The sequence below is a fragment of the Pseudomyrmex gracilis genome, unplaced genomic scaffold (assembly GCF_002006095.1).
Source record: "Pseudomyrmex gracilis isolate BER0280 unplaced genomic scaffold, ASM200609v1 scaffold_74, whole genome shotgun sequence".
Taxonomy (NCBI): domain Eukaryota; kingdom Metazoa; phylum Arthropoda; class Insecta; order Hymenoptera; family Formicidae; genus Pseudomyrmex; species Pseudomyrmex gracilis.
Genome location: NW_018020658.1, coordinates 73,184 through 89,580, shown reverse-complemented (window position 1 = coordinate 89,580; position 16,397 = coordinate 73,184). Strand labels below are relative to the sequence as shown.

The following is a 16,397-nucleotide window of genomic DNA, read 5'->3' as shown; positions in this document are numbered from 1 at the left end:
CCGGAAATGGACGTCTGTTCTAGAAAAGGCAACGCCACATCGACGCCATAGCTGACATATAGCTGGATCCGTAGCGGTTGCACCTTCCTCTTTTGCTGCATCCCAATTTGCGAGGTACGTATTGCTTGTAATCCAATTTTTAAGCGAAAAATATTCGCAAGTTAATGCGCATTTAAGTTTGTACAACGTTTTATTGTTTATATTTTATTATCGATCGCTTATTTTTTGTGTTTTGTACTAGAACTTGTAACGCAGAAGGGTAAGCACGTTCTGGTAAGCACGTTTTCCGCGTTTAACCTAATAAGAGCACGTTTTTCCCGTGCTATGTCGCTCGCGATATCACAAAATCACGTAGGATCTGGTCGTCTCAAACATAATAATATAAAAATAATAACTTTTATTCGATGGTTTTTTTTATTCAATGTTTTTTCATACAATTTGCTGGATGGGGAGGGGCGAGGGGGGAGGGGCCCTAATGACTCTATCCTCCATTAGGAATTTATGGAATGTAAGAAATTTACACTTAATGCTTTTTTAATATGTAATTAATCGAAGTTGTTTATGTTACAGAATCTTCGTGTTCGAAGAAATTGAAAGAGACAAATCTTCTTGCTTAGAAAATCAGAAGATACAACACAATCATGCAGCTGCAAATTCGAGGACAGGAAACTCACATGGTCACGTGTGACGAAAGTGACAAAATACAATCCATAAAGGTATAAATATTTTTGGAAACAATATTTTATTCAGTATAAGAATATTAAACCAATTACATGGATTGAACAAAGATGAACAATCTTTTTTATACACTTGATAGCAATTGTTACTTGTTTTCTATTGTGAACAGTCTGCGTGACTTAGCATTAAATGATAAATCTAGCATTTGTTTGCATGATGCTAGAGAGAGCAATAATGCGAGATTGAACATGTAAAATTTGTTATGAGAATGAAAGAAATTACACTTTCATTCTTCGTCTTGTTTTTCGACATTTTCAAGAAAAAAAAACGACTTTTTTGTTTGGAGATTGGTATTGATTTGTGTGATTTCTGTTTGCAGGAGAAAATTGCGAATCTTCACGAAGTTGATGGAGAATTTCATTTTTACTGCAACGGTGCTTTTGTGAGCGACGACACTTGCGTTAGCGACCTTCCGTCGGACGTACTCGAGTTGACTGTACCTTTACTGGGAGGTATGTTAATATTTTTAGAAGATACAACTTTTCTAGAAGTATATCGAAGTGTGAGTTAATTCGATTTGATGTTAATTTGATTTTGTTTTTTTTAGGCAAGGTTCACGGTTCTTTGGCACGTGCTGGTAAAGTCAAGGCTCAGACACCTAAGGTACACTGAGATACTCTCAGTTTTTTTATTTACTTGAATTTATATAATTTAAATGATTTTGTTACGTAAAAACATTTGAGTTTATGTATTAAAATTACATGTACAATTGTTTAACACAGGTTGAAAAACAAGAGAAGAGCAAAAAGAAGACGGGTCGAGCGAAACGGCGGATCCAGTACAATCGTCGATTCGTCAATGTTGTACAGACCTTCGGCCGCAGGCGCGGACCCAACGCCAATACTAATTCATAAGATATTTCCATTATTTAAAATATTATTTGTTACACACAATGTTCGTTATACACGCAAAATATGCATATAAAATAAATAAAACATCGTAAGCGATATTTTATAAATTTAAGAAATAATTTATATTTTCTCTTTTATCTCTTTGTTTGTTTTTTTTTTTTTTTTTTTTAACTAAAATATGTGGACTCGATCCGATTTTTTGGAAACGGTTTGAAATGAGCGTAAATTGGTTGTAAAACAAACATGAAATGAAATAAAAAAACTGCTTTTTTTTATACACGTACGTGCTTTGTAGGTCTGACGAATGAATTTTGTAATGCAAATCCTGATATGACATTTGAGGTTTTATTTACAAGTGGAGTCGCGCGTAACGAAAATTCGAAAATTCCGACGTTATGAACGATGTTGTGCACAAAATTCTAGAATACACGATTGGAAGCGTGTTCGGCAAGGACATTACTTGCAGAGAGCCCGTGGACCGTTGCGACGATTATCAACCGGGCTCTTTGGTGGAATTAGGAAGAACCGGCATTAAAGTACGATTTAAAAAGTAATAAATTTATTTGTGTATTGCGCTTTGTGTTTCTTTTTTTTTTCTTTTTTTAATGCAAAAGTAAGGTTTCGTTTTGAAAGCGAGTCCGATGATTGCGTCAGAATTTTGTTCGGCCCCCGGTGAGACGCGACTTGAGATATCAAATCTGGTTTTTTGTAACTGCGTCACGTTGTTCTCTTTGAAAATTGCATGAGCCAAGTAGATAAGCGTGATAATAATTAACTCTCTCTCTCCGAAGAAGAGAGGGAAAAGTACACCAGGTGCAGGTACGAAGAACACACGTTACTCCAAGCTGCTGATTGTCGTTACGGTCAGTAAGTGCAAGAGTCTTCTGCTAGTATGCTAGCTCGCAAACTCGTGAGAGCGTTGTCAAAATTTGAGAATTTTTGTGAGAAATTGAATCTTACGCGCGCACAAAAGCGCAGTGACAAAACGTAACGACATTTAGACACTAGATTTTGATATACAACTTCTTCGAGAAAAGAAAATACGCAATGGTGCGTATGCGGTAATGCGATTGCACAAGCTTGTGATTTTACATATATGTAGATAGACATGTATATTTCAAACGTAACGTGTATATTATTATAAATTCTTGTCGTTTGTGTGTTAAAGTTGTTCAAGAAACTGTTGATGCCGTGCGGGTTATGCGCGGTACCAATAGCAAACCCGTCAGCGAACGCGTCATCGGACAAAATGTCAACCGTCAGCGGGGAAACAAAAGCCAAGAATCTGATCCGGCCCTCCGAACTGCCTATTTACTCATTCGAAGACTCTAAACAGGCTCCATGGTAAAGCACAAGTAATTGCCATTGTGTACGTCTATTACGTCAGACTTGTGTGCGGATGAGACAATTTAATTTTTGGCTTGGATAATTAAGAAATTCTTGCTTAAAGTTTATCGAAAATAGCCAAGGGATATTTGCTGATTTATTATTTTTACATTGAGAAGTCTCTGTAAATTTATTGCTCATGTTGTGTACGTTGTGTTAATTGTTGGTTTTTTTTTTTGTGTCACAGTAAGGAATATCAACCCTCAGCCTTGGAGCAAAACATATCCAAATTTCGGAAGTCGCTCCAATCGGTCGTTTCGGAGTGTCAACATTACACCGGCGTTATCACGGATACCATCGACATTGGGATTGAACACAGCAGATGTATGTATGAGAAGTTACGTAAAACAAGATTTTACACGCGAATGCTAGTTGGGTATTTTAATGTGCGACGCTGAGATACGTCATTTCGTTGCAGCTATGGTGGATTATCTTCGCGAGGAAAGCAACGTGATGCCGCGAATGGGTGCCATCGGTATCGGCGGACTGGCCGGATTGGTTCTCGGACTCAGAGGACGCACGTTTAAACGTGTAGTGTACACCAGCACCGGCGCTCTCGCCATGGCAGCTCTGTGTTATCCCAAGAAGGCGGAGGAAGGCGTCGAGACGGCGAAACATTACATACGCATCAGTTACAACTTCATTTACGGCGGTAATAAACGTCAGATCTGTTTTTAGGGAATCTATGTGGTTTTGTCAGAATAAAACGTCGGAAGTAAATTTCAGTCAGGCCGGGCGACAACCGAGAACTGGAATTGCCGGAGTTGCCAAACTTTCAAATTCCAACATCGTTTTCGGAATTTGCAAATTTAACGGCTGAAACGACCTCAGCACTGGCTACTGCCGTCAGTAGCTTTGCATTGGATGCGTACGCATCTTTGAGTGCTGACAAGGAGGTAGGATGCAACGACGATCCTTCATATTGCATCGTCCCTCCCTCGCACCTCAATTACGTCGAATCCTCTTTTTGTTTGTTTTTATTGCGATTTTTAAACGCGCGTTGGGAAAATGTGAATTTACATCAATGAAACGTTTTAAATAATAGTAGAATGTCGTTACGAATTTTTATTCCTGCTTTTAATATACGCATCGATATACGAATTAGTTTATGCCGGTCAAGATAAAGTCGATGGCACCTGCGAGGTAGCATATCGTCCCGAGGAAGTCTCCGAATCGACGGTCGAGAGCACGTCGTCCGTGTCTGAGGCGTACGTTCGAAATACGGACGATCACAGAAGTTGACGAAAATTTATAAATTTAGGTATAAATTGTACAAATCTCAATCGCATATCGGAACAGTCTCTTTTCTAGTTGGAAAATTAAAAAAAAAAAAATACTTTTTATTTTTGTCCGTCCTATCTCTATCCCACGCTACGATCTTGCGAAAACTTTGGCACTTCGTAACAATCTCGCTTGTACACTTTGTGTTAACTGAACACATTTCGCGAATCCAACATTTTTCTTATTTATTCTCTTTGTATTTCAGGGAAAACAATCGGCGACTAAGTCGGACACCAAGCAAGACTAGACGTTCTGTGACAGTGCAATGTAGTAAAAAAAAAAAAAAACCAAAAATCCAACTTTGCTACATAGGGAGAGAAAAAAGAAAATCTACAAATTATATATACGACCTACGAAAAAATTGTATAAAATAAATCATTCTTTAACCTAAGAGAGAGAGAGAGAAAGACGATCCTTCGTGCTTAATGTGTTAAAAAATAAAATGTGCGTTTTGCGGTTCCACCTCTGATCTTTTTTTTTTTTTTTTCAATCATATACATTCAACACGCACGTCTTTTTTTGTCGCGCGATATAAATAAAATGTCGAGTACAAATTTGGAATCGATTGGGGAAAAACGAAGTGTGCGTTTTTCTTCTCGAGAACTCGAACACGCCGTTTATTCGGCGTCGCGCGCAGCCGCGTCTCACGGTCTATCGACTGACGCGTATTTTTCCAGTCATCGTTCGACGACGACGACGACGGAATCTCGATCGTCAATCCTGACGACAACGTCGCGGGCGCGCAAAAGAAACCCATTCGCGAATCATCGTTCGCAATGAACGACGACGCCCTTGGTAAACCACCCGTTGCGTGGATGACGAAAAGCGCGGGCGCGCGCGCGCCCGACCGCCTTCAACCCCTATCTCGGCGCAATCTTTCCTCGAATTAACACGCGAACCGTCGAGGGAGAAGGTTGCGAGAACTCCGAAGATGTGATAAAACTCGCTTTTTTCCTGCGCCGTTCGAGAGAGACGACGAGGAAGTCGACACTTATAAATCATCTCCGGGGGATGATCGGAAGATTTATGAGATCGGACATTCGTGCGCGCTCGGGATGTTCTCGCTCGGATAGAATTTTCGGAGGAGGATCCCGCGATCGCGGGAGGAGGAGAACAAGCGCTCCTCGTGCGGAGGATCGTCGTTCCTGCGAAGTGTGTCGTTCGCGCGACGAAACGCGCGGATATCTCGCAACCTCGGAGTCGGATGCTGCGAACCGTGTGCACTGTGCATTGATCGGCTTTCGTCTACTTCCCGGGACGGGAAAAGAGATTCTGCGCGATTATACATACGATATATTTATATGAATACACGACGAGAGGGACGCGTCGATAAATCTCGCGCTAGACAGCGCGTAAAAACCGCTTGATTTGAGAAACAATTCAATTCAACACGGAGAGACGCGCGCGGTGTGCGTTACGATTGTTAGGTGAGCCCACGAACTGTGCTGCTGATGTAAAGCGCGTCACATATCGATCCTCCTCCGGTGTTTATTTTTACGAGACGGAGAAACATTGAGATTTTATTTTTAAAGTTGTGGAAAAAAAAAACAAAAAAATCGCGTTGACGAGAGAAACGCGCGGTTTTTATGCATTAGTTCGTATAATCGTAATTTGTACAGAAAATTGTACGGGAAATTAGAGAGGGCTGTGAGAGAGATCGATCTTGAGCGGAAACTTGACTCACGCGAGAAAAAAAGAAAAAAATTGCGCGAGAACACGCTCTCTCGCAAGATATATCGCGCGCACAAACGCGGCATTTTGTGTTGCGATAAAAAAAAAAAAAATGCTCGGTTTGCACACCGCGGACGAAAAGAGTGACAAAAAGCAAGTGGTATGGCGCGTGATGTGTTCGAAGAAATTCGTAAATTTCTCGCGCGAGACCTCGGGCGAGGACAATTAGATATCTCCCGGTTTGCTGCGACGATTGTTTTTTTTCTTTTCGATTAACTGTGCGGAGAAACGTTTGGCATTTCTCGAGTGGATATGGTAACTATGAACTCCGAAAAATCGGCTTGTCGCCGAAAGCCAGTGGAGAAGGTCGGCAGCAGCGGCAGCAGCAGCAAGAAGGGATCCGAGCACGTCGAGGATGCGGAGAAAAAGGACGAGGAGTGTCGCAACGAGTCGCCGGATTTGTCTCCCAACACTCCCACGTGTAACATCACTGCCTCTTGCGCCGAAGACACCCCCAATTATCTTGTCTACAAAAAGGTGACACTCGCGCGCGAACAGAGAGAAAGAAAGAGAGAGACAACATTGCGACAACATCTGTATCTTTATTTTGTGAAGTGATTATTATTTTTTTTTTGTTTTTTCAGATGGAGTCGATTGTGGAAAAGATGTTGGACGAGTTCACTGGCGTTCCCGTGAAAACGGTCAAGACCCTCATGACAAAAACGCCGTCTGTTTTTACGGGTATAGAAAATCTAAAATGTGTTGCTAAGTAACTTCGCGTATAGAAAAAACTAATTTATTTTTATAATATGTTTTTTTTATGATATTTACAAACTTATTAGAACATCTTTCAAAGAAATTGTATTTCTTTGTTTTCGTCTTTTGTTTTTTTTTTCTTTTTTTTTTTTTGCACACGATATCAAACTTTTTTCTACGTAATCGATATATATATATATCGTTTTTTTCTATCTCAGGTACGGATCTTATAGCGTGGATGATGAAGAGTCTGGACATAGACGATCAGGAGGCTCTTCATGTGGCTCATCTTATGGCAGCCCATGGGTATTTTTTTCCTATCGACGACCACTGCCTTACCGTAAAGAATGACAACACGTTCTATAGGTTTCAAACGCCCTATTTCTGGCCATCCAACTGTTGGGAACCCGAGAACACCGATTATGGTACAAAACGATGCTAATTAGTACTCGATGCAATTTTTTAACTTGTCATAAATCGCTTTGAGAGAAAAACTTTATTAGAAAAATACGAAGCTGTTATTTTTCTTTTTTCTGCTGTTCTTTTTTTCTAGCGTCGACTTTAGCGATTTGCACACTTGTGTCTTGTTTTGTTTGTTTTTTATTTAATATTGTTTCTTTGCTAGCTGTATACCCGGTATGTACTACGTTAAATGTTACAGCTGTCTATTTATGCAAAAGGACGATGCAGAACAAAACGCGATTGGAATTGGCAGACTACGAGGCGGAGAACTTGGCTAGATTGCAAAAGATGTTTTCTCGAAAATGGGAATTTATTTTCATGCAGGCGGAAGCGCAGAGCAAAGTCGACAAGAAGAGAGACAAGTTGGAGAGAAAGGTTCTGGACAGTCAGGAGAGAGCCTTCTGGGATGTGCATCGGCCAATGGTAATATTTTTTTTTTGTTGCTTTGTGTTTAAAATAAACAAGAACAAATCATTTAGATCAATTTTTTTTTTTTTTATCGTTTTCAAACTCGGATCTTCCGATAATTCTCTGAGATGATTAAATTTTTCAGCCCGGATGCGTGAATACCACGGAGATGGATATAAAAAAAGCTTGTCGTAGTTATAAGTCCGTTACACAACCAAGTAAGCATGTGCATCTGGGAGTCGCAGGTGGCAGAATATCGCCGTCCGCGGAAGCGAACGCGAACTCATCGATAGAATTTTTGCAGAAGGAGATCGAGATCCTGAAGGACAGACTCGACAAGCCCGTCATCAAAGTGTCAAAAGTGGCCGAGGCGTATGTATCATCACTTGTGTTTATTCGATACTTATCTTATTTCTTATCCAAAAAACAGAGTTTCCGCTTAAAATGTTTAATAATTTTTTTCAGATTAATCGGATATTTCGAGCAGTACATGGAGTACGACCCTTTCTTCACGCAACCCGAGTTAACGAACCCGTGGGTGTCCGATAGTCCGGAAATGTGGGAGCAAGAAAAATTAGCGTGAGTACATGTCGATGCGAAAACAAGTCTCGTTGCGATATTCGAGAATTTTGAACAACGTTATTTGAACGCAGGAAGGAAATACCGACGAGAAGAGTAAAGAGATGGGCGTTCAGTCTTCAGGAGCTTCTGCAAGATCCTGTCGGTAGAGAACAATTCGTACGATTTTTAGAGAAGGAATTTAGCACCGAAAATCTCAAGTACGTATATAAATCCTTGTGCGAGTCTTTTTTGTGTAACATTTTTTCTATAATTTCTTATTCGATCTCTTGCACGCGCAATATTTTATTTATTTATATTTATTTAAAAAACTCTTTATGATACAAAAACAAAAATCTAAGGAATCATCAGAGAAACGAGATGTTATTTCTGACATGTGCAGATTTTGGGAAACCGTTCAGGAATTGAAAACTTTACCGCAGAAAGACGTTCAGAAGAAAGTCGAGGAGATCTGGCACGAGTTCTTAGACACGGATGCCAGTTGCCCGGTGAACGTCGACTCGCGGTCCTACGAGATTACCAAAAGAAATCTCGAAAAACCAGACCGGTGGTGCTTCGACGTTGCCGCAGTACGACAATCTAATTAGACAACAAGTTTTATACAAATTTGTATTTTTTTATTTTTTTATTTTTTTTATCCATTATCTTTGCTATTCTGTTCTGCTTGTTTTCCAGGCGCACGTGTATCACCTGATGAAGAGCGACAGTTACTCGAGATATCTGCGCTCAGAAATGTATAAGGACTATCTCAATGGATCTAAAAAGAAGGTTAGCGTACATATAAATTTTTGTTCGAATCATATTAGCAAACAATTTATATATTTTATATAACTTTGCTCTCTTGTGAATTTGCAGACGTCTGTAAAAGGAATTCGTTCGATCGTTTCTTTCACAGGACGAAGGGACACAGCAACCTCGTAACTTGCCAATTTCTAACATCTGCGATAATCATGCGTTTCTACTTGCTATTCTCTTTTCTCTCACATTTTTTCCATGCATAATATTTTAAAGATACACACAAAAAACTCAGAGAAATCAGAGAATCTTCAGAGGAATTAAAAAAAAAAAAAAGGTGCTTTTTCATCTTCATCCTACACGGCAACAAATGTACAAGTAAATATTTTATATTGGTAAGAAACAAAAAAGATATTCCATTTTAATATCGCTTAAAAAAATTTACACGAACAATCGCTTCCAAGTCACAGTTGGTTCATGAAAAATCATTCGAGGAACCATACTTGCTATATCTCTTACCATTCGTTAATTAACATTTTACATCTAAAGTGATGTTAGATATTTTATCTCTACAATTACTGCAGTTTTTATTGCCAAACTTTTATATTACATATTTTTCTTACATGTTTTATTCGAAGAACGATTATCGGAAACGTTGAAAAACTTAAAAAGCTGCCGAAAAGCGACACTAATTATTTTCTTTTTTTTTTCTGTTAGAAGAAAAGATAATAATTTTTGAGCTTCGATACTGCTCTGTGCTTCGTTAAAACAACATATTCTATATACATTACGATATGTGGTTTTGAGCATATTGAGTATAAGTATAAAAATAATGTAAATATAAAACATTCTTTTAACTCGCGTGAGTGATGAATCAGATAAGTATATTAAACTATAATTACAATAGCGAATTGAAGGAATAAAAAATAGTAGAGTACATGTGAAATTGTACGGAGGCAAATTATTAATTGCAAAATCTCGTATCGGTGAAGGTCGAGAAGTGACGCAAGAGAATTGAAAACTAAAAAAAAAAAAAAAAAATCGACGACACGCATACATGTATATGTACAGAAATTTATATTTTGCATATAGCTCTACGTAAATAATATGTCAGCATTGCCGAGAAATATTTTCAAGAACAAAACTTATTTATAAAAAGAAACGTCATTCTGTATATTCGCGTTTGTTTTTCTCCTAGTTCGATTGTTATTATTATTATTATTATATTTGCATTCGACACACACACACACACACAGGAAACTTATATGTATTATATATACACACACATACACATGTCAAAGTCCTCTGCGTGAATTATAATAAAACAAACTTGAAAAAAAAGGAGTTCATCGATTGTCTTATTTAAAGAGATCGGCACTTTTTTTTTTGTTGTTTTCGAACAAAAGTTACAGCTGATTGGTCTACATCTTCGTCGACCTGCTGCCGTACGATTGTCGGGAAAATAAATGCGTTCTCGAGAATAAAAACTGAAAGAGTATAATTTCTCAGTCTGTCTGTGAGATGTATACATACGTATGTAAGCAAATTATGTACACTGAGAAGAAATGTGATCCATAGTCTCCATTCGTTGTTGATTTATGTCGTAAACGTCGATCGCACGACAGTAGCGCTATGGTCGCATCTCATTTTTATAACTATTAGTTGAAGATGTCTTTCATATCCAGACAATATATTTATGCGATTTATATCTATCGTGTCTCTATAACTGAGCTTTATAACGCGGTTTGAATCGGTAAAAACATTCCTGATCACTTTGGCACGAAGTCGTCTGACGGAACATGTAGATTATACTCTTACCTTAAAAACTCCTTACGGTAAGATTATTGTACACAATTCTCTCAGCGATATTTATATATATATATATATATACCTACGTTTTTTTTGTGTGTGTTACTGGCAATAAAAATTATTCTAGACTTATATTACGACTACTCGAGCAATGGGAAGGTCAGAAATACGATCATTCGTATTACGATCGTATCAACCACGGTGATTGGTCCCACAATCTAATTTGTCTAAGAACATCGAGTTTCATTCGAATCCCAAGATATACTCAATCGAATTCCCGACTACAGTTTCGTTTCCGAACAAGTTTCTCTCGTTCGCTTGCTGTTGCAGTTTCGTTCGATCTTACATCGCTTCGATATCTTTTTTATTGTTCCTCTTGATGAGCGGCACCACCGCCCAAAGCGCGGTGCCCAGGATCAGGATGATTCCGAAGGCGAGGAAGATCGGCTTGTACGAGCGCACCTCCTCGAAGACGACTCCGCAGATGGGCGGCCCGATGAGCTGCAGAACGCCGTTAATGAACAACGATATACCGTAGGACGAACTAAGTTTTTCGGTACCCAGCATGTCCGCCAGGATGACAGTTGTGATGCCAATGTACATGCCCGAGGACAGACCGAACAGGCCGCAGAAGAACGACAACATGGTGTAACTGGTCGCCATAGGCAGCAGCGCCAGAGCGATTCCGCTCGTGCCGAGTCCGCCGACGAAGTAGTAATACTTGGGCATGAAGTCGATGTCGGACAGGGACGCGCCGCTGATTCTGCCAACCAGATCCAACGCGGAAACGATGGACAGCAACAGAGCCGCATTGTTCTTGTCGATACCCTCGTCGATCGCGTACGACGGTAACAGTATCATGAAGTTCGTGTTGCTGATGGCCGACGTGGAGTTGGAGATCAGAATTACCAGGTAAATCGGATCCCTCAGCACACTCAGATCGAAGCGCGTCTTCCAGCATGTGTTTGTCTCGAGATTATTCTCTGGATTCTTCACCGACAATTTCGAAGATTCCTCCGCGTGTTTCCCGCCAGTGTCGTCCTTCGGATTCTCCGTTACCGAAGAATTAAACTGCTCCTTGTTGTCTTTGGCAATGGCGCTATCTCGTCGGGATACAGTCCGCACGTCATTTTCCGCTAGATTGCTCGCCACGTTCGTGTTCAGATCGTCTTCCTGCTGAATCTCTTCTTGCGCGATCGGATTTTCTTTAACAGTGTCAGAAGACTGCGACTTCGGAGTGGCGTTGTTGTTCTTTTGGTAAGTTTCTTCCGACGATACCTCGTTGGTCGATTCCAACACCACTTTATGAAGAAGATCCGACAGTTTACGAGCTCGCTCGTCGTCGTCGTCGCCGGTTTGATCCAATTTCGAATGACTTCCGATTTTCTCAATCGATTCTCGCTTCCCGTTGACGGTCTCGTCGAGAGTAAGCGCTTCGTTGTCGATACCCTCGTCCAGAGGTACGATCTTCATGTGTTGCTGTACCGGATGGTACAGGAGACCGCAGATCAACGTGTTCAGCGTGATCGCGCCCATGATGAGAACCGCTCCTCTGGAATGCGATAAAGAAACCTGATTTAAGTACGTATCCAGTTTTATTGTCGCGTCTTGTTTTTGCGTCGGAAGAGAACGCGGAATATAATAATAATTTCGCAAATTATTTTGTGCAAGTTATGTTACCTGTATCCGAAGCAGTCCAGCAAATACTGCAAGAACGGCGGTAAGACTATGGTGCCGATCGCGCTGCCGGATATGCACAAACCGTTCGCGAACCCCCGTAGCTTCTCAAAGTACTGCGTGACGATGTAAACCGTCGGAGGAAATGACAATCCGGCGCCGATTCCGACCATAAGTCCGTAACTATACATGAAAACGTAATTAATTAAATTAATTGTCAGAGAAGATTACAGAAATGGAAAATGTGCAAAACATTAGCGGCTCTTTTTTCTTTTAATTAAATTAATTTTGTAGAGCTTGTATTATTATTATTATTATTATTATATTTGTTGTTGTATTAATAACGTTATCAGAGTGACCGTTTGGACGCAACGACAATCCGTACCTGATGTAAAGATAAGTGACTGAATTGGCGAAGTAGCTCAGCATCATCCCACTGGCCGCGAAGGCGCCGCCGATGAGAGTCACAGTTTTGTAGGAGTATTTAGTCGACAGTATACTAGATAAAGGACCTGGGCACACAGAACATTTTGTACTTTGATCTTTTATTCATTCACTTCAACTTCGCAGAGCCTGCAATTTCGTTACGGGAAGTTGGCGTTGGTTTTTAAATCAAATGCAAAAAAAGAAAAACTTCGTGTGCGCATCGTAAAAAAAAAAAAAAAAAAGTATAATTAACTGCTCGCAGCAGTTTTGCATAATAATGAAATATGGTTTTTGTGATGAATCATTATTTGCACGAATCGTGTATTCAAGAAAAAAAAAACAGATAATAATTGTACATTAATGTTTAATACTGTAATTCTTATCTCCCGACCTTGCCGCGTACGTATGTAAAAAAGAAGAATAACAAATGATCCGAGGAAAAACAGGACTTGAGTCATCGGGGGAAACATATATCTTTCTCGCACCTAACGAGCTGTACAGAAAGTAGCATAACGCCGGCATCCAGGAAGCTGCGGTGGAGGACGCCTTGAAAACGTGCAGAAATTCGACGAAGAGCACGCCGAAGGACTTGACGGTGCCCGGGATGAGAAAGTTCACGAGCATCGCGGAGAAGAGGATCACCCAGCCCCATCCGCCGTCCGGCGGCACCGTCTTCATTCTCTTTGTTTTCTTCTTCCGCCTCGCGGACATGTTTTCCAACGCGTTGCATCCAGACTGCGTATAAGTCCCGTGCGAATCCTCGCCGCTGCGAACACGTCAAAGGACAATGTCATCGCGTGGATTACAACAGACACACTTTCTGTCTCTTCGTCGCGAAGACGGGGGAGAGAGAAAGATCATTATCGATGTGTGATAGATCGATCTCTCAGGCGTCCTTGACGTTCTCTTTTGTGTTATTGGCTACATTTAATATTTTTATCTCTTCATTGAAATTTTATTTTTCGCATCCACATCAGAGTCACGTTTTACGTTTGTACCCGCATCAGAGTTACTCTGCGTAGTTTAATAAAAAACATACACACAAAAAACACAAATAGTCAATCCCAAATGTCAAAACGTGATTGTTGAGCAAATGCGAACCGTTTGCGAGATAAATTTAATATTTATATATTATTTTTTTTATTTATTGTATATTACGCAATGAAACATTTTCAATATTTCTCTCGTTCCATGGCGTTTCGACCTGTTTTTAATCATCTTCTCGCTGTACATCTGTAACGTAATAATGAAATTTAAATCAAAATAATGAATTTTTTCCAACCAAGAAAGCGCTGATTTTACGTAAATCATCATCGATGTTCCTAAATAAAGCGTAATGCGATTTTGTCCGCGCTCTCGATCGACGCGCTTTCTCAGAAGTAATTTTTCTTTCACGCACTTTAGCGCGTGTGTTCGCGCAAACGCGGCGTTCACCTGCACACACGCACGGAATTACGTACAATTTTCATTGGAACACGCGCTCGCGTATGGAAACCGTAACGTAAAACGTGTTTCAGCTGCCATTCACACGCCATCCGTGCCGTAACGCGCGACGCAGGAAAAACTCCCTCCGCTACGTATTTACGTGCGACGAGTTCTAAATATCGTTCAAGCGATCATTTGCGATCTATTTATAAACACGGGGGGAGAAAATCGCGGATTGCAAATTTAGAAAACCGACCGTTTTTCCCGGATACACTCGCTGCCAAGGCGGAAAAGCGCGCGACGCGCTTTCGTTTTCGGACCGCTCGAAGAACTCGCTCGAGGGGGGAGGGAGGGAGGCGGGAGGGGAGAGAGGGAGGAAAGAAAAATTCACGGGATATGTAAAAAAACCATCAACGCGTGCAATAAACCGCTCGCAAACGAATAAACAACAAACCTACATATCGAGAGGCGTTGGTAAAAAGATCAGAATGAAAGCCGGCGGAACGAGATTCTTGCGATCGTATTCTTCTATTTCGATAGAAAGTATACACGTATATATCGATAAACCCACAAATGTCGAAATTATAATTTGAATCCAACAAATTAATATTATGTTATAACACTCGGCGAACATATGTTTACTCGCCAAAAAATGTGATGTTACAATAAATTTCATTACAAAAACTTCATTACGAATTAGATTAGAACAGTTTTTCGCAACTTTAAACTTCGTCAGATGACAGATAATTGTGAAACAATTAACAAATGTTGCAATTAGCAAATATCCTTAAGTTACACACCGGTCCGGCTAAAAGGATAAAAAAATCGCAAAATTTTCAAATCGAGAATTGTCAGAATTAAAAAAGAAAAAGGCGAACGAAGGCTCGGATATTGGGTCATGTTGTTTCGGTGCCAATAATGCGCGGCTTTGATTATTTCGCCTAACTCTGGGGCCTAAGCGCGTTTAACACCACGAACGTGAAAAATTATAAATAGAAAAAAAAATAAAGTGCTTAGCGGTACCGCATTGACGTCTCGTCCCGATTCGTGTCTTTGTCGTATTAATTAGCATCTCGATGACGATCACGCATTTCGTTGCCACACGGTACTATCTTACGTTGGCTTCTCGACGGATATTCCGCGTGTCACACACGCCCGGCGCTATCGCGTGCGGTCGCGGCAGCTACTTTAGATTATTCGAACGATTATTGCGAGCCACGTAATGGTCGCAAGCTATTTTACGACCATTATGCGGCTGGTACACTCGAACTTTTCGTCACGGTATCTTATTTCTCGAATCTCTAATTTGGCCGAGAATTTTACCAGAAACTACAATTAACAGATAAACCACGAACTTACAGAGAATGTAATAGGCGTTTATCGCAAAGTTTCCGTAGTAAAGAACAATGTATTTTTTTTTTTTAACAATTAGCAACAATTTTGAAAAAATTAAGAGTAAATTATCACTTGTTGAGGTCTTTTTCGCAAAAATACTTAAATACAAAAAAGCGATTATTTTTTGTTGACTCTTGAACGTTTTTTTTTAATACATTTATGAAAAACACGCGATTTCTCGGGAAATCTGAGAGACCGCGAGTGAACGCGCGTCTGGCGAAGAATGTTTTTTCGCAATCTTCGTAAGAAAAGTCAGAAAAAAAAACATTTCTGCCACTCTCTACACGCTTGTCGGATTGATCTTACTCGGACTCTGTGATTTCTCGATTCTCGGAAATCGCATGGCGCCGCTTCGACGCCGGTCATCCGCGTCGTTTACGTATTCGCGCGTCCCCGGTACGTTTTGCGTCTGGTTTACGGCGCAACGGTGAGAAAAGTCCCGTAATCGGCCGCACCGTAGTTACGCAGGTGTATAACATTGCACAAGAAGAAGGCGTGTGCGCTGATGAAAATATCACGTCCGACTACTCCTATGAATGATTCCATTTACTACGGATGCGTAATGTGCGGATGCTCTTCCATGAGCGCGCGCGTCGTTTCTTTGATCCGATGCGACTTAAATCGGGTTTTCCGAAGCCTTTCTGACGGGTAGAGATACACCGCGTATCTTTCGACGCATTCTGAAGAAGAAGGTTGTTAACATTAGAACACCATTTTCAATCAGTACAGGTCATGTATAAAATATTCTCAGTCTTTTTCTTTTTCTCTCGCTTCTGTAAAAAAAAAAAAAAAAAAAAA

General features: G+C 40.3%; 4 protein-coding genes across 15 annotated transcripts in view; 3 read left to right on the top strand and 1 right to left on the bottom strand.

Annotated features, from left to right (window-relative positions):
* The first annotated feature begins 30 nt into the window (after positions 1-30).
* Positions 31-1,701, top strand: LOC109854868. The gene is made up of 5 exons (XM_020428428.1): positions 31-114; positions 571-716; positions 1,058-1,190; positions 1,286-1,341; positions 1,461-1,701. The coding sequence occupies exons 2-5, from the start codon at positions 642-644 to the stop codon at positions 1,590-1,592; spliced, it is 396 nt and encodes a 131-aa protein (XP_020284017.1). The 5' UTR covers positions 31-114; positions 571-641; the 3' UTR covers positions 1,593-1,701.
* Positions 1,702-1,898: 197 nt separating this feature from the next.
* On the top strand, positions 1,899-4,589 carry LOC109854866 (MICOS complex subunit MIC27). Of its 7 annotated transcripts, none has more exons than XM_020428421.1 (6): positions 1,906-2,125; positions 2,758-2,933; positions 3,163-3,299; positions 3,394-3,627; positions 3,702-3,871; positions 4,462-4,589. In XM_020428421.1, exons 1-6 carry the CDS (start codon positions 1,985-1,987, stop codon positions 4,501-4,503), a joined length of 900 nt encoding a protein of 299 aa, XP_020284010.1. In that variant the 5' UTR covers positions 1,906-1,984; the 3' UTR covers positions 4,504-4,589. The 7 variants fall into 7 exon arrangements, with proteins under 7 accessions (XP_020284011.1, XP_020284010.1, XP_020284016.1 ...); XM_020428427.1 differs by lacking the exon at positions 1,906-2,125 and adding an exon at positions 2,245-2,408; XM_020428424.1 differs by lacking the exon at positions 1,906-2,125 and adding an exon at positions 2,245-2,452.
* A 365-nt stretch (positions 4,590-4,954) lies between these two features.
* Positions 4,955-9,918, top strand: LOC109854871 (regulator of G-protein signaling 6). 2 transcript variants are annotated; one of them, XM_020428435.1, is made up of 10 exons: positions 4,955-6,464; positions 6,572-6,668; positions 6,902-7,108; positions 7,345-7,568; positions 7,699-7,925; positions 8,019-8,132; positions 8,207-8,332; positions 8,515-8,701; positions 8,808-8,900; positions 8,988-9,918. In XM_020428435.1, exons 1-10 carry the CDS (start codon positions 6,240-6,242, stop codon positions 9,051-9,053), a joined length of 1,566 nt encoding a protein of 521 aa, XP_020284024.1. In that variant the 5' UTR covers positions 4,955-6,239; the 3' UTR covers positions 9,054-9,918. The 2 variants fall into 2 exon arrangements, with proteins under 2 accessions (XP_020284024.1, XP_020284025.1); XM_020428436.1 differs by lacking the exons at positions 8,808-8,900; positions 8,988-9,918 and having other exon boundaries at positions 8,555-8,695.
* Positions 9,919-10,138: 220 nt separating this feature from the next.
* The window catches only part of LOC109854795, a 10,873-nt gene continuing 4,614 nt past the window's right edge, over positions 10,139-16,397 (bottom strand). For 4 of the 5 annotated variants that reach the window (XM_020428253.1, XM_020428252.1, XM_020428254.1 and 1 more), the window contains 4 exons: positions 13,265-13,545; positions 12,739-12,865; positions 12,357-12,536; positions 10,139-12,228 (listed from right to left, as the gene is read on the bottom strand). In XM_020428253.1, coding sequence (XP_020283842.1) covers positions 11,019-12,228; positions 12,357-12,536; positions 12,739-12,865; positions 13,265-13,545 — 1,798 coding nt within the window. In that variant the 3' untranslated portion in view covers positions 10,139-11,018. Of the gene's footprint in view, positions 12,229-12,356; positions 12,537-12,738; positions 12,866-13,264; positions 13,546-14,061; positions 14,183-16,397 lie in introns of those variants that run through there. The other variant, XM_020428256.1, reaches the window with a different exon arrangement.